At 38.6% G+C, this 25459-nt stretch overlaps 1 protein-coding gene across 3 annotated transcripts in view; it reads right to left on the bottom strand.

Annotated features, from left to right (window-relative positions):
- Positions 1-25459, bottom strand: part of MYO16 (myosin XVI) — a 385805-nt gene that overhangs the window by 245775 nt on the left and 114571 nt on the right. For all 3 annotated transcript variants that reach the window (XM_065058425.1, XM_021296623.2, XM_005509047.4), the window contains exons 3-4: positions 14776-14846; positions 12904-13047 (exon numbers count right to left, since the gene is read on the bottom strand). In XM_065058425.1, the coding sequence (XP_064914497.1) occupies positions 12904-13047; positions 14776-14846 (215 nt within the window). The remainder of the gene's footprint in view (positions 1-12903; positions 13048-14775; positions 14847-25459) is intronic.

Below are 25459 nucleotides of genomic sequence, written 5' to 3'. Positions count from 1 at the left end.
GGCAAATGTCCCCGTCACAGGAAATATAGTATATACATATGTCCTGCATCCTTAGATCTAACACCAACGGCATACTGAAAATCATTGCAAACACGTTGTTCAACCCACTAAGCTGCCAAAACCATCTTTTTTCCCTGCAGACTCCCCTTTCTAGACTTCAAGAGAGAAAATAATATACATTTTCTAGTAGATTTACAGCTGGCTGATCTCCAGATATATGTATATTTGTTTATAAATTCTAAACATGTACCACTGTACTATAACATATTATGTACATTATAAAACATATACAGAAATAGAAAACAAAAATGACTGAGATAAAGATAAAATAGAGAATATTTGAAATAATTTTTACTTTATTTATTAATGGTATAAAAACATTTTTGCTCTATTAATACTAATATCTTGAGAACAATGTGATTGAATATGCTTAATTTTAAAAAAATTGGTTTAACTCTTTATGATACAGTGATTCAAAAGTCTGGTTCTACGTTCATTTTACTTCACTTGGTTTTAATGTCTGTCATAGCTGGAAAAGATAGCTCACAGAAATATACAGATCCAAATGGAAGACACGCATTGATGGTGGAGCTTATTAAATTATGATACTTATTTTTCAACCCCGTCTACCAATCAAACAAAGGTTTTTATTGAGATTTGGCTAGGAAATTCCCATCTCACCTATGAGACATGCAGTGAGTGAACTTCAGGTGGGGTGCCAGCTCTGTAACCCCAGAATCCTTTCTTACCCCAGTCTGAGCAGCTGTTCCATCAATGGAGGAACTCAACAGGAACTGTTAAATAATTTCAAGCAAATGTCACCAGAAGATTGTCTTATAGTGCTTTTCTTTTCTCTTTGCAATTCTTTTAGTTATTTCCCTGATTAATCAAGCTCCTTCACTGGCATATTTCTCATATGTTGGCATTTTCATATGTCTTATTCCAGTAGTATTCATGTTTATGAAGCAGTTTGCAGTTTCTCTTACAAATACTGCTGAGGCACACAATTAAATACAGATCTAAATACCATTCTCAAGTCAGTACCATTGACTATACATATGATCTTTGATGGCCTTGGGATTTCTTTTCTTCAAAAAAAAAAAAAGTCCTTTATTACTTTTTTGCCTTGATTTCATACTGCTTGCCATTTTCTTTTCAAATACCTGAAACCAGTAAATTAAAAAAACAAATTCAAATACTTAAGAAACACTATCTATTTTCTTAGTAGTGAATGTGTCTAACTTCTCCTTCTGAATTATATTCTTCCATGAACTTTATTTCCTGCCTGTTTTCAGGCCATAGAAATTTAGCCATAATCTGACAGGCATCAAATATCCACCACATAACTTCATTTGCTGTTGTTCACAAAAGTGTATTTTTTAATATCCTCAATATGTTTCTTTGTTATTTTAAGCAAAGAACACAGATAATTATATCTACACAGGCTTCTGAACAGATGTAATGTAGGAATGCAATATTAGAATGGATCTCCTGAGGCATTACTTTGATAAAACAAGTAAACGCGTAACGTATAATCTCATTCACAACTTTAAATTCAGTTTGGGGGCTTTTTTTGTCCCCTATTATTCCGCATAGAATGCTCTTTTCCAACTTATGTCTCCTAACACTCAGAAAAGTTATTTTAGTTTCTGTTAAGTTTTTCCTGGACATCTTATAATAATTTGTTTTAACGCCAGTAGTAACTTCAAACTTCCGTAGCTCTTTATACCTCCTCCTCTACCTGATTTATTTACATAATTTTTATAGCCTCTCTGTTTTTGGGTTTGTGTTTGTTTGTTTTAAGTTAAACATATTATTTTTAGACTTTCTATTCCCCTGTTTATCTTTGCAGTTTTCCTTGGTACCATTCTTAAACGTGGCTGTATATTGCTACCTGCAGGCTGTCATTCCTTGTACAGTGGCAACAACACTTCTCCCTTTCTGCTGGTAACATCTTCATTCTGACAAATCCAACAATCTCTTTTCCCTATTGGCAGCTACATATTTGTAGTATATAATCATCTTACACCTGACAAAACCTCCCAGGTCTTTTTTCTTATTTCTGATTATTCCCAAGCATATCACAGAAATGCCTGTTACTCATAACTCAGAACACAACCTTGGAATTCATACACTTTAATTTCAACACATTTTTATCACTGAAATCTTCAGATACCCTGTCCTTTCTGCGTGACATTCTAATCCTCACCTAAACTGCCAAAGTATCACAGCTTTGTCATCAGCATATTTCATTACCATACTTTTATTTTTCCTCCCAAGGTTATCACTGAAATCTCTAAATAAAATCACGTTGTGAGACCAATCCTAAAGAAAATCCAGTACTCCCATACTTTCTCTCTTCACAGCTAGGCTGTTGTCTTTTTGCTACAAAGTGCTTAACTACAAGGCAGCTTTTCACGTCTCTAATTTAGCTAACAGTTCTCCTCATATTCCCTAGATAGTCTGCAAGAGGGACTCACAAGGTAATTGTGTCACTGATTCAAGCAGAGGCCACCTGGCATAAACAATGAATCTCACCTTCCGCAGATATCCCCCAGTAGTGGAACACTCCCAGACCCTCTTCTTCATAACACAAAACTATATTTACTGAAGATGAAAAGCGAGATGTTGATTTTCATTATCTTGTCATTCTTTCATCCTCTTTCGCTGGGGATCAAGAGAATTATAGTGAAGCTGATCCAAAATTTTCCATCTTTGTTCATGTAGCCCACCTCTTGGTGTAGTTGTCCTGATGTGCTCCAGCCAAAAATGGGTGTGTTATTTTTCCCACCAGGTCTAACTCTCTTTTACTTCTAGGAATTTGTATTTTCTGGAAACACTTTAATACTAAGGACATCAAATACACAGTGATGTTGACTGCTAGCACTGGTGTATAAGTCTCCTACCAACCCCAAAAGTTTTCCAAAATCAAAATCCAGGTACTTTTTGCCATCACTTGGATGTGGGGTGTGTGTGCATGTAGTGTTTTTTTTTGTTTTGTTGTTTAAAATCACATCTCCTCTTATTCCCATCTGTGAAATGCATTAAAGAACAGCCAGGCACCCAACTGACAGTCCAGGCTAACAACCCCTAATTTTTACTGGCAACTGAATCTCTTGTTTATTGTTCACATCCTCTTTCCCCTTCTTTAATAAGATAAATCTTCTAAGTTCTGTCCTTTTCTTGTAAATATGCTATATGCTGTACCATCTGAAATTAGTATTGAGAAGTGCTACTGTTAGCCAGTTTCTACAGTTCATGATGATGTTTCTACTAGAAAGCACTCCTTTTCTTTGTGAGGTCTTGGCCAGAAAGATTCAATTCTCCCACTGTTGTCCACAGAGTTCTCAGTGATTTCTAGGCATCCAATAAGCATTTACAGACCCTCCAGCAAAATCACTTTCCCGTGCATGAAGATAGGTTTTACTTTCTGTGGCTACTTCATGTGTAAAAAGGCTCTGATTCATCCCATGATTTAGCATTCTTTGTACCGTGAACTGCAAATTCTGTTTCACTGGTTATCTCTTCTGTCAATGGAAGCTTTTGATGCTTTTTCTTTTATCTTTATATTATCCTCATTTCTTTACTACGTTATCTCATTACCGCATTGATGACACTCAAAGGCAAAATGCTTTCCAAAGCTGCTGTATCCAGTTAGGTTCCTGTTCTTATCTCTCCTTGGACCACCTGTAGTGCTGCACCACTAGGCTAGCTTCTTCCTTTTTTTCCCAGTCTTAAGGAAGAAAGACTAATATTTCTACAGTTTCCCCCCGAGTGTTGCCATCTGGTGTTCAGCAACTCATTAAGAATCTTCACCTAGATTAGTTCTATCCTAGCTCAGTCAGCAATGATGAAAGGCTATAAACCAGTAGGACACACTCTCTGGAAGGGCCCTCCTGCACTCACTGCACATCCAGCTGCCTCTGCAAACTGCAAGTGAAGACATATTCAAATAGAAACCCACTGCTTCCATATAAAAGACTTCTATTTAAAATTTCTTAAAACTACTAGATATTGATAACTGTCTATAAATTGAGAAGACTCATTTTACTTTTAGGCCACATGTCCCTTTATACTTTAAACCGTTATCCACTGTCCCATCCTGACCTCTAACTGCCCTTTACTGCTTCCTCTTGTACAGTCTCAAAGGAGGAAATCATATTGAGCAAGAATGAGTGGGAGCACAGAATTACTTTCTTTGAGGAAGAAATCGTTTATTCTGGTTTAATTTCTTCCGAAACTATGAAAGATAAAGATCTTTTATTAAATTCTAAAGCTAATGACATCTTGATCTTTTGTCTTTGCTTGCTAAAACAGTCTGATGCAGCTGCAAAGAACAAGGGCAAAATAACTACACAACTGCTCTCTGATTTACATGACTTCAGATACGTGCCATACCAAGTGTATGGGGAAGGGAAAAAGAGATTTACAGCTCCATAAGATTTCCTTTCTACTCCCACCAGTAAATCTGTTCATGTACAGTAATTATTTTCCAGTAAAACTATATCTGATTTTGGAAAAGGGATTTTACATTAAAATCAAAAGTAGGTATTTTATAGAAAATATAGAAGAGTCTATCAGAAGAAGATGGGGCTAAACCAGGAAACATTGAAATAACTAATAAGTTTCATAAGCAAAGAAGCAGTCAAATTTAAAACATTCAACTAATACTAGTACTGTATTCAAATCTGACTAACTGAATGCATTCAGGTTTTATCCTGTAAGCCAAAATGCAGCACTGCTTGTGGAAGGCTTTTAAGTAAGTGTTTTCAAAAGCCCTGTGCAAAAATATAATCCCATCAGGCTTCACAAGCTGAACAGTGTCAGGGAAGTTCATGGCACCTGGATAGATGACATTCAAACATACTCAGTAAAAAAAAAATAAAAATCAGAGGATGATGTCCTGCCACCACCAAAAGCCCAGCACTACACTTAAGGTGTTGGACTTCTGGATGAGAGCTATGAAAGGCTACACGGCATTTACTTGACCCTGTGTTTTGTGAGAGAGTGGAATTGTTCAGATAGCTGAGTATGAATTCCATAATCATATTATGTTTAATGGCATATTCTCTGCAGTTTCTTCTGTATTCTTTCCATTATGCAGCATGTAATGACCTTTTTGTAGAATCATTGTTTCAATACAGAGAAAGCTAAATTTCCATAATGGCTTAATTCTACTGATTGCTTGATTTGCACTAAAAAACCAAATAGCTCTTCAGTACTTAATGAGTGAGAGGATTTAGAAATAAAATCAACAATTTACAAATTACAAATTTATATTATTTCTTATCACACTAAGACAAGGACAAACAGGAAAGTATAGAGAATCTCTGCCCTTTCAAGACAATCTCATATACTTTTGGAGTCATCAAGAATATAGCCACAGCTGTACATCTCCCACATAAATGAGATTTTTGTTTAGCACCCAGTTTGCAGTGTGATCCACATGTCTAATGTACAACTTCACCAGATTCTCCAACATATGACCTGTGAGGCATGGGATGCCTCAAGCACAAGCTGAGGAAGCAGAAACCACTATCTACCCTTACAGGGCCTTAAACATTAATTTTCTAGTATCTTGGCTCCTTGTACTGTGATGGAGATGATGAAATCCACCTTTCATCCCGCCTCTTCTCTAGTAAGCTCTACAGTCCACATACTCTGTTATTTCACACAGAATCACAGAATGTCAGGGATTGGAAGTGACCTCAAAAGATCATCTAGTCCAATCCCCCTGCCGGAGCAGGAACACCCAGATGAGGTTACACAGGAATGTGTCCAGGCAGGTTTTGAATGTCTCCAGAGTAGGAGACTCCACAACCTCACTGGGCAGCTTATTCCAGTGTTCTGTTACCCTTACTGAGACGAAGTTTCTTCTCAAATTTAAGAGGAACCTCTTGTGTTCCAGTTTGAACTCGTTACCCCTTGTCCTACTGTTGGTTGTCTTGTGGCAGCCTAGAAGACTCAACACCTCCTGGGAATACCATCTTTTCACAAAAATTCTTCTCAATATCTCTGGCAACAATCTGAGAGCCCAAGAAAATAAGGACAAAGGAAGACAGAAGTTTCTAGATACCACAGATATCCTAAAAATCACAAGGACTTCAAGAAGTATGTCACAGATCTTCACTTTGAGCAATTGCCAGGCTACAAGAAGACAGAGCAGGATCAGACACAGTTGATAAAGATAAGAGAAAGCTATGTGGTTTATAAGCAAAAAATAAAATTCAAGCCCCAAGCTGGAACTGCAACACTGGGCTTGATCACTCTTTTCATGCTTTACCAGCATGAACATTTCATTTTGGCTAAAATGTTTATGCAGCATTTCTTGATACTTTTTCACTTTCTTCTACCAAATATTGTTCTAAGTACTGTCTAGTTCTCAGTAAGAAAGCAGCCCTGAAGATACTTAATACTGTCTGAAATTACATCTTGTCAACCTAGCTAAAAAATACAGCATGAATGTAATATTGTTTTGAATTTCAGTCCAACAAAGTTGACACGCATTAATTTAAATGAATTAGTTGTGTCCAACACTTTTAAAAGTAACTCCAAAATCACAAAAAACTTTAGAGATGGCCTGTCAATGTTATGCAAAACCAAATCCTATACTAAACTTTTTTTTTTTTTTCCCCAAATCTCTCTACATGAAATAGAGGTCTATACTGTGTCATTATCATTTCTGTAAAAATTATGCCAGAACTTCAGTAAAGCCTTTGACACAGTCTCCCACAGCATCCTCACAGCTAAATTGAGGAGGTGTGGTCTGGACAATAGAGTAGTGAGGTGGGTTGCAAACTGGCTTAAGGAGAGAAGCCAGAGAGTGGTAGTCAATGGTGCAGAGTCTAGTTGGAGGCCAGTATCTAGTGGAGTGCCTCAGGGGTCAGTACTGGGGCCAATATTATTCAATATATTCATTAACGATTTAGACGAGGGAATAGAGTGTGCGATCAGCAGTTTTGCTGATGACACTAAGCTGGGAGGAGTGGCTGACACGCCAGAAGGCTGTGCTGCCATCCAGCGAGACGTGGACAGGCTGGAGAGTTGGGCGGGGAATAACCTAATGAAATTTAACAAGGGAAAGTGTAGAACCCTGCATCTGGGCAGGAACAACCCCAGGTTCCAGTATAGGTTGGGAAATTACATATTAGAGAGCACTGCAGGGGAAAGGGACCTGGGGGTCCTGGTGGACAACAGGATGACCATGAGCCAGCACTGTGCCCTTGTGGCCAGGAAGGCCAATGGCATCCTTGGGTGTATTACAAGGGGAGTGGTTAGTAGATCGAGAGAGGTCCTCCTTCCCCTCTACTCCGCCCTGGTGAGACCACATCTGGAATATTGTGTCCAGTTCTGGGTCCCTCAGTTCAAGAAGGACAGGGAACTGCTGGAGAGAGTCCAGCGTAGGGCAACAAAGATGATTAAGGGAGTGGAGCACCTCCCTTATGAAGAAACACTGAGGGAGCTGGGTCTCTTTAGTTTGGAGAAGAGGAGACTGAGGGCTGACCTTATTAATGTTTATAAATGTATAAAGGGTGAGTGCGATGAGGATGGAGCCAGGCTCTTCTCAGTGCCAAACAATGATAGGACAAGGGGTAATGGGATCAAGCTGGAACACAAGAGGTTTCACTTACATTTGAGAAGAAACTTCTTCTCAGTGACAGTGGCAGAGCACTGGAACAGGCTGCCCAGGGAGGTTGTGGAGTCTCCTTCTCTGGAGACATTCAAAACCCACCTGGACATGTTCCTGTGCGACCTCACTTAGGCGTTCCTGCTCCAGCAGGGGGATTGGACCAGATGATCTTTTGAGGTCCCTTCCAATCCCAAACATACTGTGATACTGTGTGATACTGTGAACTGATGAACTACTAAGTAATAATACATTAAAGTCTTCTCTTCAAAAGACAAATAATATTTCAGTCTTACTGAAAGTCTCTGTTATTCTCTGTATTCCTCCTACTTGATATTTAATGTACCATTAATGTCAGGTCATATGGTTTATTCTCATGGCATAAAGAATTATGGAGAGGTAGATTAGCAAATTTGTATTACATATACAGTGGACGGTACTATACTGTTCAAATACTCTGTCACTGCTCAGCTACTGTAAAGCCAAAAAATTCTTTGAGCAGAACTCCTTTTTGCACACTGCTGAGCACAGATTTTCCTAAGTTCTTAAAAAGAGATAGAGAAAAAATATTCAGTGTAATTTTTTTTTAGCACTTGTACTTGGTATTCTATGCCAGAATTGCATTTTGTGCTTCAGTTCTAAGTTCCAAAAAGCACATGATGAAACACATTTAATTGGTTGGCAGACAATAGTTACATTTGCTTTTCCTAGTAAGGTCAGTAAAAAAGAATACATTAAGAATGTCTTTCTACTCCCCAGTTTTTTTATCTATATGTAAAAATTCCCAGGGATGTAGTACTGCTCTCTGTCATTGCAGTAAATTTACTGTTATGTTTATTACAGTAATGTCTTTGGGTCAATGAAAGAATAAATCTCCACTGTGCAAACTGCTGTACAAACAATAGAATAGTCTACCTCCCTAGTTTCATTTGACAAGACCTGCCTTACAGATGGTGAAAACATTACATTCACCTTGCCTTCTGATGATGGTAAAATAAAGTGGATTACACTATAAAAATGCATTTTCACCTGCTTATTTTTTCTCTGCTGCTCTCAGCGTTAGATCAGTCAAAATACGATGCCACAATGTGTCCAGAGATGATAGAACAGGAACAAAACCCAACTGGACAGAACTGCTGCCAGCATGTCTCATCCTGAGCCTTCAAGAGGCAGTGAGGCAAGACAGAGCAGATACTTCCAATAAATCTGGTTGCTTTTCATACTCCTTTGGAGATTTCATGTGGGCACAAATGTGTATAAGCCTACGCATCTTTGTTCTTAAACGAAAGGCACTTCAGCACCCTCCTCAACCTGCTACAGGAATCTCCGTCATACAACGTCCACAGAAACAGTCTCCTGTCCCAGGGGGAAAACACCCAACACTAATGCAGTCAAGACACAATTGATGAATCTGACCTTTACCACCTGATTTACATGTACAGCAACCAGAACTCTACTGATTACCTTTGATCTCTACTCTTTCTCGTATGTTAGCAGCTGCCTTGGGGGTAAATTCACCATTGTCTGACTATTTAGCAGACATGGGATATATTTCTTGGCTGTATTGGCAAATGCTACTCCCCCTGCCCAGCCTCGTGACAGCTACAAAACAGAGAAGATATAAATATGTTCCCTGAAAAGCTATACCACTTGAGGTAAAATGTTGGGATAGAAAGAAATAGCTTCAATAACTTCCTTCTACGTGTATTCCAAAAACAGTGCCTACAATTTCAACAGTATTGCAACAGGACACCGTAGCAGATTGTCATATTTCAAACAGCTACAGACACTCCTGGCTCTCTGTGAAAGACATTTCATCTAACAAGCTTCACTCCTGTCTTCGCTACCTACCAGAGCACAGAAAGAGTGAGTTACCACAGCCAAGTTGATGCATGACAAGTCACTATCTTGTGTCTGAGCCAGTGAAACATGAAAACCACCAAAAGTGTGATAAGTGATAAAAGTAGGAATGCTTAATTAAGCCTTCATTAATAGACTTCCGGGATCTACATATACCCTACATCCCTTTTTGTCTGTCTTTCCCTCAGGAAACATTTTGAAGTCCCCACTTGAGGAAATTTTCACTGGCCTCTATGACAGTTTTCCAAGGAATCAGAATTTGCACAGGTCTAAAGTAAAGGATGTTACTGCTACCTCTTAGTTCATGTCTGTAAAACAGATAATATGGCCTTGTCTACATTGTAAAGTCAATCCAGAAGAAATACATATCTAAAAGTAATTCATGATGGTATGTGAAGTGTTATTTTCTCTTCCAGCTAAAAATTGTGGCATGATAGAAGCTGTCTGTAGCTCATATTAGCATTATACAGGCTCATGCTACACATTAGACATGGCCCATGAAACAGTATAACCTCAAGGCAAAGTAATTCCTGATATCAAATGCTCGCACAAAACCAGTTCAGAGTTGTGAAAAATACTTCCCTCCAACCTCAGTTTCCATCTTCACTTTGTCAAATGTCATTAAAGACAGCGTTAATGTCATGGTTCAAAAACTATTGCTTCTCTAAGAATATTTTCCTTTCTCTGCCACAATACTCTATTTATTATTGCCACTCCAGAAGGGACAGCATAAAGTTATAATTGACATATTGAGGGAAATTCTGCCTCAAAAAGTGCTGTCTAGAATGTGGGCATTGCAAATAATATAAACAATTCAAACACTACCTGCAAAAATCTATATGGATGTATCCCTGATTACTGAAACTTTAATATACCAGATGATCTAGTTATCGCAATCTATCAAAAGTTAATCAGAACCTTCAGAAGAAGACAGCTTGTAATAAACAGGGACTAAATCAAACAATATTCAAATGCTGGGGGCTAAAAAATAATTTTGACTATAACTCTGGGTAGAAATATTTGATGAGTTTTTACTAGATTTGGTTTCTTACAAAAACAGGCAGGGGAAATTTTAGAAGTGCCCTCTCATAATATAAGCTGTTCTTATTAATGTGAACAGCACTATGATATTCAGTATTTGTGAAAATTCCCCACATTACAAGACTTTCCCACAATACAGGGGTTTTTATAGATGAGCTTCTCTGTTCTAATTGTTTATCAGTTTAGAAGTACACACAGAATCCAAAGGATACACAGGCTTCGAAAGTATATACATTGAACAGATCAAGCTAAAACAAGAGATAAAATATGACCTTTTGAAAACCTTATCCTTTATTTGCCAAGAGTACTGGCAATGTTTAGAACAGGATAGTCCTACCAAACTTATCTGATAATTGTGATTAGGTAAGCAATACTATTTTAAGCACTGAGAAAACCAGATTTATACACATTGCATTGTACATTTGCTGAACAATTGCGGTTGTGATAGAAAAGCTGAGTAAACAACATTCCAAGCATGAAAAAAGCTGTATCTCTACTATTAAATCAAATGGACCCAGGAAAACTCTAGGCATTGAAGCCAGCTAGCATTGAAGATACCTTGTCTAATCCAGTGCAGTGTGATAGCTGGATATAAACCGTTTGGAGCTTCAAAACCCTGTTGGGGAATTGTCTGGAAGGAATCTAGATGGCACATGCTAAAGTCACACCAAAGGACATCTATCTAACATTCAAGCGAAATACTCTTCTGGGAGAAGACAGACCTTGATCTGACTTTCCTCTAGAAGAGGAGAAATTTGGACTCCAGTCCTCAAAATCTCAAGAGGGCTCTAATCAGTATCATACTAGTTTAAAGCCTCCCTTCCCATCCCTGACTTAGTGTAGGTATACAGATCCAGAACAGTGTTCCTATCTCTTCCAGCAGAGACAGATATTTCCCTATGAGATGATCTCAGGCTGCTAACTATTTTGAAGGACAAAACTTAGACTATCCTCTTTTCCTCATTATTTCTTACTATCCAGCTAGACAGCTTCCCACACATAATACTTCTGGGACTAGGACCTGGTGGACAAGTTGAATGTGAGCCAACAACGTGCCATTGCAGCAAAGAGGGCCATAGCTTTCTTGGACTGCATTGCCAGCAGGCCTAGGCACTGATGACAGCCCACCACTGGTAAGACACCAGTTGCAGCCCTCCTTCAGCAACAGAAAGACATGGACATACTGAAGTGAGTGCTGCAAAGGGGTTATGAAGAAGGGACCGGAGAATCTGTTTTACAATGAGAGGCTGAGGGAGCTGGCACTCTTCAGTCTTGAGAAGGCTCAGATGGGTCTTACCAAAGTGTGTAAACATCGGATGAGGGGAGCAAAGAAGATGGAGCCAGACCCTTCTCAGTCGTGCTCAGTGAAAGGAAAAAAAGAAAGGCACAAACAGGAACTTCTGTTTAAACCTAATAATAACTATTTCTGTGTAGGTTGCCCAGCAAGGTGATAGACTTTCCATCCTTGGAGATATTGTCCTGGGCAAGCTGCTGTAGCTGGCTCTTGTCTGAGCAGGGGGGATTGGACTAGATAATCTCCCAAAGTTACTTCCTGGGAGTTATTATCAAGTATACAATCTTTAAAAATATTTCTTCCTTCATTTTACCTGTAACACTGAAATGCCGTTATAAGTACACTAGTAAATGTTCACCTACTTGCAATGACCTATTAAAAACACACACATTTTAAAATTATACAAACAGACTGGAAAACCATAAGTCAGACTATAAATTGTTTCTGCACTACTGTTTAAAGAGTGGTATAAAATGAACTGGGAAAAGAGCTGTTTCAACATCTTGATGTGAACCTAGAGGCTGTGATCGTAGGAATGGAAGTACATAAACAACAATGCTCACTATGAAGGCTGAATGCCATATCTACTACTACTTTGGGTAAACTCTGCTTCAAAAAGCTAAAGTTGTATAGATAAATTTGCTTTGTTTTGACCATATCCACAAACACTTCTTTATGAATGAGTGTAATTCAGTGAATACTTGTTTTTTAAAAGGAGTTTTTGATAAGATTGTATGTGAACTCAGCCCTTAATAGAAAGTAACAAGGAGAAAAGAAATTATCCAAATATTCCATTTGGGACTGGGTGCTTATCAGTTATAAGATCCTGACCACAGGGAAGAGACAAGAGAGACTTGACATTGGTGCTTATACAGTATTCTCATTGAAGGCCTAAAAATGCTTCACTATATGCCTTGTAAAAAACTTGAGCACCCAAACAAAGTCAAGAATCAAACACACACAATATATGCTTTCACCGATATGATTAGTAGTAATATGCATTCCTACAGCAGTTTCAGACCCTATGGTGTTACATTCTATTTCCTTTTCAAGCACGCATGCATTGAATTGCCTTACTTACTAATAGTAGTAGCAGGACAATATCAGGATTATCACAGGCACAGGCTACATGCATTGATGTCCAAAAATCCTCATCTTGATGATTTACATTTACTCCTCTGTCAATCAGAATTTCTGCAGCAAATGCATTATCGTAGCGGGCACACTGGAAGAAAGAAGAGCAGATGAGCAATGGTGTTTTACTTAGTGTACAACTGAATTTATTACATACAATTTTTGCTCCATTTAAATTGTGCAGATGACACACTGTAGTTAAACTATGGTGTTTGTAGGGGACAACAGCTGATGAATCTATAAAAATAGTTTTGTGGCGACTACAAGTTTCATGTACGTGATTCACAGAATCCCTTATTCCTTGTGAAAAAGCACTGTATGAAATCTGCTGAAATCTACAGTGAAGATGAGGTTTTATTTCTGTTCATTATTGTAATTTCAAACCAGTGCACAGGCATCAGTGCATGATGATGAAACCACAACTAACAGCATCTGCATATACACACACTCAAACGTACACATATCTGCAGTTAAAAAGTGGGCACCAGCTGAACTAGACAGAGCAGCCTAAAGTCCCTAAAGATGAATCTACTTTCTTCTGTTTTAAAATAGCAGGGAGACAGATGTCACATCAGTCACACTGAAGATACAGATTGTCTCCTAGGGCTTTCAACACAAGATAATACTTGGGATGCCTCAGTTTGGGAAATCCCAAAGATAACATCTCAGATGGGCTGCATTTTTAAAGAGTGGATGAACACCTTTGCAGCAGGCAAATATTTGGAGGAGAGAAAAGAGAACTCAAATTTTCTCTGTTCCAGATCATTACTGCACCCTCCCCTTACTTAGGTCTCTATTTCCCAAAGTCCTTGGTAAGCAGCATAGCCATAGAAGATGAAAAACAGATTAATTCCACAAGGCAAGTGCTACACCTTGCAAGAGCCTGGTCGTGCAATAGCCTAGTAGGCATGCTGAAGTCCACTAATATTAAAGGATTCTTTTATTGGTCAAGAAATTCCTCTACTTTGTGTACATATCATGAGAAACTCAACCCAACTGTTCTAAAACGAAACACTCTGCCAGCAGACTTTTCACTGGATCTGTTACGCCCTTTTATTTTTTCAAGTCACGTTTATTTTAACAGCAACAAAATTGGATCCAAATATCTTAAAATAGTTTCACATCAAATAGAAAGCATGTCTGCAATTGAAGCATCACAGACCAAAATAAAGGATCATAAGACTTAGGAATTTATGATGAGTTTTGTTGTTGGCTTCAGCAAAGCCAAAATTTTACCCCTGCAGTATTTCCTTTCTGTCTGCCTGTCAATCTTTCCTCCAAATGCTCTTAGATCTTGCTTCTCTTTTGGTCATAGTATACAAACTGTTTTCCTTCTATCTTTTAGATACTTAATCTAGATTTCTATGCAAATAATGATAAACTAAATGCAGATAATGTGTTAAGTATCCACAGGTACGAAATTGGTACATGAAAATATGCACAAAGCCAAAAGAAAAATGTTACATCATGGTGTTTTTCATACAGGGTCTGTAAATCTCTGAACCATATAATTCTATCTTCGGAATCAAGCAACATTTCCTTTGTTCTTTCCTACTGCACAAATAATTTATAAATGAAACATTTAGTTCTACTTTGTTAGTTACCAGTTCTATGACATGATCCATCCTTTCGTAAGCAATTTGAAAATGACCATTTATTTCACACACATAGTTGAATGCAATCATACTCACCGTGGAGGGCAGTGTAGATAAAAAAAATTATGGCTAAGCCTTTCTTTTTGTTATTATGCCCAATCTGCTACTCAGTATCCCACCATATTTATCCACAGTCACTAACACTAATCTTCAATCACTCTTACCAGATGGAGCAAGGAGCCTCCTGAGGAAACAAGCGTGTGAGGGTCGGCACCATCCTTCAATAGCCGTAGCACTGAAATATCAAAGAAAAGATGAACAAGAATTAATGTGCCAATATACCTAATTCTGAGCTGTTAATAGGCTGATTCTTCATCATCTTCATTAAGAGATTCAATAATATACGCAAACGTCTCAGATAACATTTGCAAAACTATCATGTCAGCATTTCCCATCTCATCTATTTTAATGGCTAAGCCTGGAAGCAAAGAACCTTTGATAACGATGTTAAATACGAACAGTATCAAGGGCTTCTCAAGCGGACAGATGAGCACGTCTGTTCTGTCCATAGGAGAGGGGAGGGGAGAGCTGGAGGAAAGACCCTGTCTCAAGGTCACAATCACCTGATTAGCTCATTTGCAGAGTTCCCATGAGATTTGTTGGCTTTTTCAGTAAATAATTGAAACAGTGATCATAACCTACATCACTTGAAATTAATCATTATACCAAAGCTGAACAGTCTGCACTCAATTTAAAATTTCCAGTGCATTGTCAGGTCACTGATGCAGCATAATTCTTAAAATGATATTTGGAGTCAAACTCCACTCCCAGTTACATGTATCAAACTCCTTTTAAATGAAAACAGGCTTATAAACTCAAGCAAAACCGCAACCCTTCATATTGGTGCTCACTCAGGTGTGGAAATTCAGCACATTTTCCCCATGGTCTTTATTGCCTTTATAACCTTTTCACTTGGAATCAAAGCATCGACTAACTCATGCTACCAGTGTTCATTCCTGGAACAGAACTGCACAGTAGAGACGCCAGGTATTATCAGGGGTCTCCACTCTGGCATCGTAACCCTCTCTTCACTAAACTGGTATGAAGAACCCTTTTAAAAGGCCTCCTTCCAGGGGAATAACTGCCAATAATGTTTCCTGTGTGGGAATACAGCTGGTTCTTCCTCCATCATCTGGAAATCCTGGTTTTAATTCTCAGTTAAGATTCCTGGATGGAGCTGTGCACAGGTCTGTAAAGAAATGTTAAGTTCTGAGTACCCCAAAATCTGTTCTAGTGCAGTGTCTGTCCTACAGGAGGGCCATAAATTTGTTTCAAGGCTCTTCCAACCTCTGTGAATTTGTCAAGAGACTCATGTATATCATCTCCTTACCCATGCATTTTTTGTGTTTTCTTTCTCCCTAGAATATCTTGCAGCTCCAGTTTCACTGTACATTTAAACTTCTTACAGTATTCAAGTATTCAGTTAACCTATTTGAAAGGAGTCACTTTTCATATATCGTCAATATACACAGGCAATGTTTTCTGAGTGTGTTGAATTATTTTTGGCGAGGTGCTCTAGAAATATTCAGCCTAAGAATGAAAATTTGGCTAAATGGTTGCAAGCCTGTAAAATTAAACTGAAAGACTTGGTGTTATCGTTACTAAATACTTCACACATAGTAAACACACTGATATATTGGACAAATATTTGTAATAGTTATACAAATCCATTTAATATTTTGCTCTTTTTTAAACTTTGAAAATCAAACATCAATCCAAACCATTGTATAAATTCATACTCTATGAATAGGTTAATGATATCTATTTAATCTCATCAAAGGTTTTTCTTAATTTAATTTATATAACTGTAAAAGATTTTTATATTCTAGCAAATGACACTTTGTAAGTGAAGAGTTACTGTCATCCCCAGCATGTCCACCAAAAGCAGAAGTGGAACGTTAAGTAATATGGAATAAATGAACTGTACACCAACTGCCAAGCAAGATGAAAGCACTGAAGCAGAGTGGGAGGGGAAATAAATATTTACAAATTTTCATAATCTTGGGAAAAATGGATTAATGAGAATAACCAAAGTGTGTGTTTCTACTCTCAGATCCACAAATCCAATACTCAAGCACACAATTGTCCTCATCTAGACAGCGAGCATTCAAAATAAAGGTTCAATGTTAAGTTCCTTTCTTCTCTCAATTCATAAATTGTTGACCACATATGGAGACACTTCCTACACCTTATGTTTTAGTGAGTAAATACGTTATTGTAAATCCTCCATGCTTAAATAGGTGTGCAACTACATCCTTCTCAAGAGTTAATATTTTCAATGTTTTTATGTTACGCCATTTCTTTAGCAGACCAGAAAATACGAATTCCAGATCACAGAAGATTTCTTAAGGCTCCGAAAGTAATTGAGTTCTGCCAATCCCATCAGGATTTCACCTGAACAAATTTATACTACAAGTTGTTCCACATCCTTCATCCCTGATTTTTTTTTTCTTTTTTTTTTTTTTTTTTTTGTGGGGGTTGAGGGGGCAAATTCCACCCATTTCAGTTTCTCAGCCACTTAATACAGTGTTTTTATGTAGCATTCTTTCTTATGGGATCCATGTGTAGGTAAAAAATGCAAACTATGGCTTGGTTCCACCTGCATTGATGGTCTCATTTGCAAATATGGGCATTAAGGCAGATAGTCCTTTAAAGTGTGATTTGCAGAAGCCATTAAACTGCCATAATTCTGTTTTCAAGGAGGCTTTAGCTGACATTGATGACAGTATATAACCCTTCAAAAGTGCTGTCTTTGTGGTGCATTCTGACAGACCGCATAGCTGTCAAAGGAGGGAGGGCATGTTGTCCACTGCATGGCCCTCTCTTCCCTTGTGCCAGCTCTCCACACTTACCCAGCTGCACATTCAACTGGACCAGTAAGTTGTTGGTTTTGTTTTTTCTTTTCTCTTCCTCCTGGTACGGTTAGTTTTTGGACCCATTAATGTAGCTGACTGCACAGCTCCATAAGGACCAGCACAGAGGACGCCAACGCACACATCATGTGGACACAAAATAATAACTCTGCATTTTGGTGGCAGAAGTCTTACACTGATTAAGGCTGATAATGAAATAACATCCTCAGTCTGTGTTTCTGCAAGATGGGATAAGCTAATTAAGGAGTCAATCAGAAGGGCCTGTTCCATTCGCCCATTCACAAAAGGACTTACAGAACATTCACCTGTGGCTACTTCTGCATCTGGGAATGGACTCCAATGGCACAAAATAACCCCAGTTTTTTGTTGGGTCATTGAGATTAACTCTATCATTAAGAGTTTTGAGATCACTAGAACTGCCTTTTAGCTAGATGCTTCTATTCAAAGTCAGAGGATAAAGACCCCTTGATTTGGCAGGAGCAGGACAGAGAAGAAGGTTAGAGGGTTGGGAAACTGCATTTCTAAAAATATTCCACAAGAATTTCATCTGGAGCCCAAAATGACCAAATAACAGAAAGAGCCTGTGGCTACTTGGAAGCAGAATATATGGACAATTTATTGAATCTCTTCCTTCCATCAAACCCCAAAAGTCTTGGTTCTCATAGAGAAGTTATGCAAAAGGAAACAATGCCTCTCCAAATCAATTTAGCAACACCTTGCTAATGAAACCAATAAATGACAGACAATTTCCTGACTTAAGATTGAAATACATAACAATGTGTTTCCTTTGCTTCTAACACCACCTCCCCCACCCCCAGCAGAAATGAAGACCAAGATTACAGCACAGGATTAGTATGAAAACTGTGATCTTAAAGTAGAATATTAAATGATTATGACCATAAACAAATGATCGAGTCACATACAAAATAGGGTAAGTGGATAGCTCAATAGTTCTTTATGTGGTTTATTTTTTCTCATTATTGCATGTGGCTTAATCAGTTCTTTTAGAAATTCATGTCACAAAGACTGGGCAAGAGTCTTTGATCTGAATCAGGATTATGTGCTGCATTCCTCTCATATAAAAACAAGTAAAAAACATTTCTCTTTCCTTGAATTCACACACACACACACCCCAAATGAATGAATGAATGAATAAATAAATAAATAAACAAACAAAATTCCCAGCCCTACTATGCAATTCACTTAGGTCACTCAGGTAAAACTTTACTAGTCAGTAGGAAAATCTTCACCTTATGTTCCTGTTTTCATTTTAATAGAACTACTCTAGCTACTGCTAGTGATTCGGGATGAATCATCCTAATAAGGCCAGAAAGTCATAGAAAACTATATTCTAGAAATGCTGTATATCTCTTAATTAATACAATTTTTAAGAAAGTGTTTACAAGACTTTCTTTTAAAACTTGTTTTATTTGTAATCTTTCATAGAAAAGAAGTCTTCAGATAAAATAAGGAGACTGAAAACAAGCTTTAAGGCAGGAAACTCATATCTGCTTGAAAAAAATCCGAGAGTAAAATTTTCAGTAAACCCTCAAGCACATCCTGTGTGTGCATGAACAGGTTCATCCATTCTCTGATGTCTTTTAGATCCAGCACACAAAATTATCAACTACCTAGAGCAGAATTTCATACCTAATTTCATATCTAATAAACGTGTTTAGGAAAGCACTGAAGTTGTAAAGTCTCAGCAGCAAAGAAAGATAAAAATCAAGTTAACTTTTTACATATGCCTGATGTTACGATTATAACTAAATTATTCCAGTGAGCTGAATAGCTTTCCACACTCCATTGACCGTATTGACTAGATTACAAGTTATGTGTAGCCTTATAACCCAGTTACCAGCCACAGGTCTTGAACTAATTTCGCACATGGGACTAGGACTGTAAGGCTTGCTTTATCTCGGCTTGGCTTGGCTTGCTTGAAGCTTTGTTTTAGATTTTTAAGTGTTAGAGCAACTGGCTAATGACAGGGTGACAATTACCTAACAATTCTGAGTTTCATTTAGTGTTGCAAAACTGTGCTGTGTAATGTGTTAAGAACCTTGATATATACAGCAATAACTAGCACTTACACTGTGCTATGTTGAATAACATCTAGGTACTCTGGCACGTAGAACTAAGAACTATCTATGAGCTTATATACTGCAGAGAAAAGGAGGACAGATCCAAAGTGACAGCAGAGCCCTGAAGATGAATTCAGAGAGCGCAGGTCTAACAGTTAACTCACCACTGATCAGCTACCGATGGTAATGCCAACCTTAGGAGCTGGGCAATGTTGCATTCACAGCAAACCCAGCTGAAGTAGTAACAGAAGAGACAAAAAGTGCCTAACATATGTAAAACTTGAATGTTGGCCATCTGCTGTGCTGGATATAGAATACCACTATATGTTGCTATCAGTCGTTCCTCTGGGGAGCAGCAGCCAGCTAGCGTAAACGTTGTTCTCATTAACATCTATTTTTGTTCTCTTTATTTTAGCAGGAATAACTCTAGCTGGAAGGCTTTGCTTGTTCATTATGTGCGAAAACGTGACTTACTGCAGAAGCCTAGCTAAGACCGTGCTGTTGCTGGAATGGATTATCCTATTCTCCTCCTGCCTCAGGCCACGTTTCTGCTACTTGCCTCTCGCTGGCACAAGGCAAAGATTAGTTTTCGACTAAATCAACAATCTGGGAATGTGGCACTGGGTAATGGGTATGAATACAAAGACTGGGGAAGCCACCAGTTTCACCAATAGCTGAAAGCAGTTTAGGCACAAACTTACCTAAAAATTGAACTATTAGACAACAGAAGTGATAGTGTTAAGGAAGTGTCATATTTCAGGCTTGACATGAGGAAGACATTTTCTATAGTAAGGGTGGTAAAACACTGGCCCAGGTTGCCCAGAGAGGTGGTAGATGCCTCATCCCTGGAGACATTCCAGGCCATGTTGGACAGGGCTCTGAGCAACCTGGTCTATTTGAAGATGCCCCTGCTGATTGCAGGGGGGCTGGACTAGATGACTTTTGAAGGTCCCTTCCAACCCAAACTATTCTATGATTCTGTGGTTCTAGGATATTTTCCCCTTTACTCCTTCCATAGTCAGACCTTTGGTCCAATGCTGGCATCTTAAACTTTGTATAGATCCGCCACTTAAAACTCCTGCCACCTTCATGCCTCTTCAGTACTTGCTTCTTATTCTTCAGTAGTCACTTTGTACTTTCAGTTTGTACCAAAGTTACTTATGAGGAACCTGCTCTACAACTCAGCTGCATCTGAGAACTGATGAATGCCAGTCTCTGGTAAGTTATTCTTAATCAGAATGGCAAATGAAATCAAGTAAGATGTCATAAATTTTTAGGTAATGCACTCTTAGAAAAATATTTACCTCACACCTTTGCTACGACTGTTTTAAAATTAAATTTTAAAATCCAAGTACTACTGTTGGTAATTTAAAAATTCTTTACATTGTCTTGTTTACCTAACAAACACGTTTACAATAGTAATACTGTTACCACATCATTACAAGTGCAATAGCTGATGTTTTCTTTCAAAACAAGTTCTACACGGTTGACAGTGCTTATTCAAAGCAGTCATGCCTTTAATGGGATTTTTAAACAACTGATTTGTAATCCTACTGCTTTTTCCATCTTTAAAATATTTCCAGTGATTACTAGCAACATCTGCCAAACTTGTTCAAATCTCAACTTCTCATTTTCTGAGGAAGTCTTGGAAAGAAATTCCCAAGACAACAAACCATAAAGGAAACATGCACAACATTTGGACATCTAAGTGTTATGTCATTTACAGAAGGCAGAAGAGAGGAAAATTACTTTTTCCACACTGGCTGAATTTACAAACATTATCCTTGCATTTTCAAGCTGTACTGTTCACTGTTTGAACAGAACACTGATGAGGATAGGGCTGATGCTTCCATCCTCCCTGGCAGAGGTCACATAGTTTATAATTTTTTCAGGCAACCAATTCAGGAATCAGATTACCGTGACCTCAAAGCAACCGGGCCATTGATTCTCTGCTGCATTTAGGAGTATGATGTGAGTTGTCAGGCTGATTCCCAAGCTCCATTCAACATAGTGTTGCCTTTAAAGGAAACAAACCAAGCCACCAATGAAACAGACCGACAAAGGTAGTCCTACAGCCCCAGACAACACCTCTCACAGCTTTAATCATAAAATAGTTTGGGTTGGAAAGGACCTTCAAAGGCCATCTGGTCCACCCCCCCTGCAATGAGCAGGGACATCTTCAGCCAGATCAGGTTGCTAAGAGCCTCGTCCAGCCTGGCCTGAAATGTCTCCAGGGGTGGGCCATCTAACACCTCTCTGGATCACCTGTGCCAGTGTTTCACCACCTCCATTGTAAAAAATTAATGTTAGGCCCAGATCAAAATACATGTTAGTTCTATCCCATGCTCCCTTTGTGGAGAAATCAGTCAGACCCGAGGCTTGGAAGCAGCTGAGGCGCTCCTCTGTGGGAGCAAACTTCAAGCAGCATGGGTAGACAGAAGGCAAGAGAGGTCCGTTCCTTGCTGCTCAGTCCTCTGCTACTTTCCCACCAGACCCTGCACCCTCAGCTAGGATACGTTCGTGCCCAGGTATTCAGCAACTCTTACAACTTCCTGCTAACACACTGTCACTCTGGAGGTTGAGGGCACATCCCTCCTGTTACCTGACGCACCTGGAACTGGAAAGCCACATAAAAAATTAATGGTTATGTCTCTGAGCCACACAGACACTAAGTCAAACTCCAAGGAGATCTGTGAAGAGGGTCACAGTTCCCTCAGTGGGGCAGATATTTCTGTCACTGTAGACACAGTCAGAATAATTTATAAGCTTAGGGACTACCATTATTTAATAACTGCCAAATTTAAAACAACTTCTTCAGGCACATTTGCCTTCTTTCATTTCATTTTTATACACAGGAAATTTAATGCAGTCTGTGCCTCCACTGGAAAATATTAAGGCCACAAATCCTGGTATGTGTCCTTACAGTGCCTGAGCACAGCAATACAAATTAACTTATCTCCTTACACAAAAGTGACAATAGGCAGCAGTTAAACGAGACACGCCTGAGTTAAGTTGTGATATGGCAGGCAAAGCATCTCTCTTTTGAAGGATCTGAGAAGACACATATTCACATTGAAAAGCAGTCTAGACTCTGAAATCATTTCAGAGGAACAAGATTAAGAAATAAGTGGGTCACATTGCCTAATAGCTACATCCGATTTCTCTCTTTTTGTTTTTTTTTATAGGATATTTATTCTTAAGGTCTTCTTTTTTTTTTTTTTTTTCCCAGTTCTCAGTTTCCAACTCCTTTCTGCTTTATAGTTACTCTTTCGAATAGATGGGCCCTAATTTACATAATTTACTTGCTACTTGCAAATACATGCATTGATGATATCTGAAGTGATGTGGAAAAACAGTGGTGTAAATCACAGTAATTTAGAGAAGATTGGAAGTAGCCATTCAGTTCTATGGCCCAAAGATATTGCTGCAATGAGCACACCCAGGGTCACTAGGCAATGGTGGTGACCCCTTATTCTGCCTGTGTTTTGAGTTAACTCTTCCAGAGCTAGAACTTTGGCCAAGTCACGGGGAGAAAAGTGCTGTGGTAAGGTCTGTCTTACCTGTCTATAAAGCTGTGATTTTACCTTACTAAGACCTGTACATATTACAGAGCTATTGCTAAAATGATTCAACACCTCCTCCCGAAATAACACATGCTTAGCAAAAAATATTGCTTCTATCATCATAGCTGATAGCACAGCAGGGGTTTTGCCAGCATAGCTATTTCCCAGGCCAAACCAGCTGTGTCATCAAAAAATGGTAGCACAGATTTGACTGAATTCTGAATTTCTGTTAGTGAGATAAAATTACAATAGAAACAAAGCTTTTTAAAACTTACCATAAGATGAAAACTGTAAAATTAGCCTTAGGGGAAAGCAGTTGATCATGCAGTAAACTTAAATATGGCTTTTCTCAAAGCTTTCACTCCCAACTAGCTTATGTGAGTTATTTACTTCAAAGTTAAAAAGACCCCAAAAAGGAGCCTAATATCTTAGCATTTAGGTCACCTATTGAATCTTGCATACATGTTTTATCTTTCTCCCATGTGTGGATTTTCCTGGAGGTCCTGATAAAAGTAACTAAAAATAGCAAGAACCTCATCAGCAGGCTACACTTGGTTATTAAAAAAGCTCACACTCTACTGGGTTCACCTTAGAAATACATGTTAATTTGAAAGCTCTTAAAATTACTGGTGTAATTTTTAAGCTAACCTTTTTGCTAGCAACACACACAATTGTACATAAAAGTTTTGGATCTTTACAATTTTTTATTAAATATGTTAAATTTATTTTAGACTTTGCAACTTTCCAATCTTATAGTCATTAAATGATAAATACTAAAACACACATCAGCAAAATTACTCATTCTGTGGTCAGTAGCTTAATTTAGAAACCATTGTCATCCCATGCTTTTCCCTAATGTAGCAGTAAAAGTTAAAGAATTTGCATACAACACATTTTTTTTTGCTGAATAGACTGTATACCCCTGCTGTTTTACCCATAGTTTATGTTGATCCTATGCCAATGTTACTTAATTGGCATAAATCAAATTACTGCTGACTTATATTCCATATGAAGCAAGACACAGTCCCCCTTTTAACTCTCTCACTATGCAGAGTGAGTTTATGCCAGTTGGTTTAGAAGCCGTGTAAGCAAGTAATTAGGTTACGTATTTGAGATCTTCAAGGATAACAGGCTATTATCCTGCTTAGCAGCTGCTAAATGGTACTAATTACCAGCTGTAGACCACTGGCTGTTAGATTCTGTGTATATAGTGAAATTCCCAGGATGTTCACATGGAAGCAAACTTAAACCAGCCAGTACAGAACAAACTAGGGACATTAGCTACCCATACATTAATCGAAAATAGTCCTGCATGTGGCATATAAGTGACCAGAGCTTTGAAGGAAATGTCTGGTTCCAGGAATATCTCACCACTTGATAGATGTGGTTCAGGCAGCCACTCTCACAGGGTGCAGTCTGTGGCAGTTTACATTGCCATGAGCTGGTATGGGGAGATAAACCAGCTGATGGATAACCTTATGAAAGCTGATTTAGCTCCCTGGTGCGTTTCAAGATGAGCATAAAGATAGGAGGACAAAAGGATAGGACAGGAGCAGAGGAGGACTGAAAGGAGAGCAACCAACGGCAACCTCAATTTGGCTTAGTTTCAAACTATGCTAGAAACACACTTTGCAAGTGTCATTTAGCATTGTATGTATCCTTAGGCTACTGTCAAAATGATGTAGGTGGCTCCAGGATGCCTGGGTATTCCCTTTCTTTGCATGAGCCCCATCGCTGTGCAACAGGCAGATGAATTGTTTCAGAGAGCTGCCACTGAATTTAACTGATGATTTTGGGCAGTGGTTCATTCTCTCTTGCATCAGTTTGCTGAAGTGACTTCACAGTATCACAGTATGTTTGGGATTGGAAGGGACCTCAAAAGATCATCTAGTCCAATCCCCCTGCTGGAGCAGGAACACCTAGGTGAGGTCGCACAGGAACATGTCCAGGCGGGTTTTGAATGTCTTCAGGGAAGGAGACTCCACAACCTCCCTGGGCAGCCTGTTCCAGTGCTCTGGCACCCTCACTGAGAAGAAGTTTCTTCTCAAATTCAAGTGGAACCTCTTGTGTTCCAGCTTGATCCCATTACCCCTTGTCCTATCATTGTTTGCCACCGAGAAGAGCCTGGCTCCATCCTCTTGGCACTCACCCTTTATATATTTATAAACATTAATAAGGTCACCCCTCAGTCTCCTCCAAACTAAAGAGACCCAGCTCCCTCAGCCTTTCTTCATAAGGGAGGTGCTCCACTCCCTTAATCATCTTTGTTGCCCTGATCATCTTGTTCTTTGTTCCTCTGCAGCAACACAATTGCTAAATATGATACAAAAA

The sequence above is a fragment of the Columba livia genome, chromosome 1 (assembly GCF_036013475.1).
Source record: "Columba livia isolate bColLiv1 breed racing homer chromosome 1, bColLiv1.pat.W.v2, whole genome shotgun sequence".
NCBI classification, from domain to species: domain Eukaryota; kingdom Metazoa; phylum Chordata; class Aves; order Columbiformes; family Columbidae; genus Columba; species Columba livia.
This window is presented reverse-complemented; position numbering and strand designations above follow the sequence as displayed.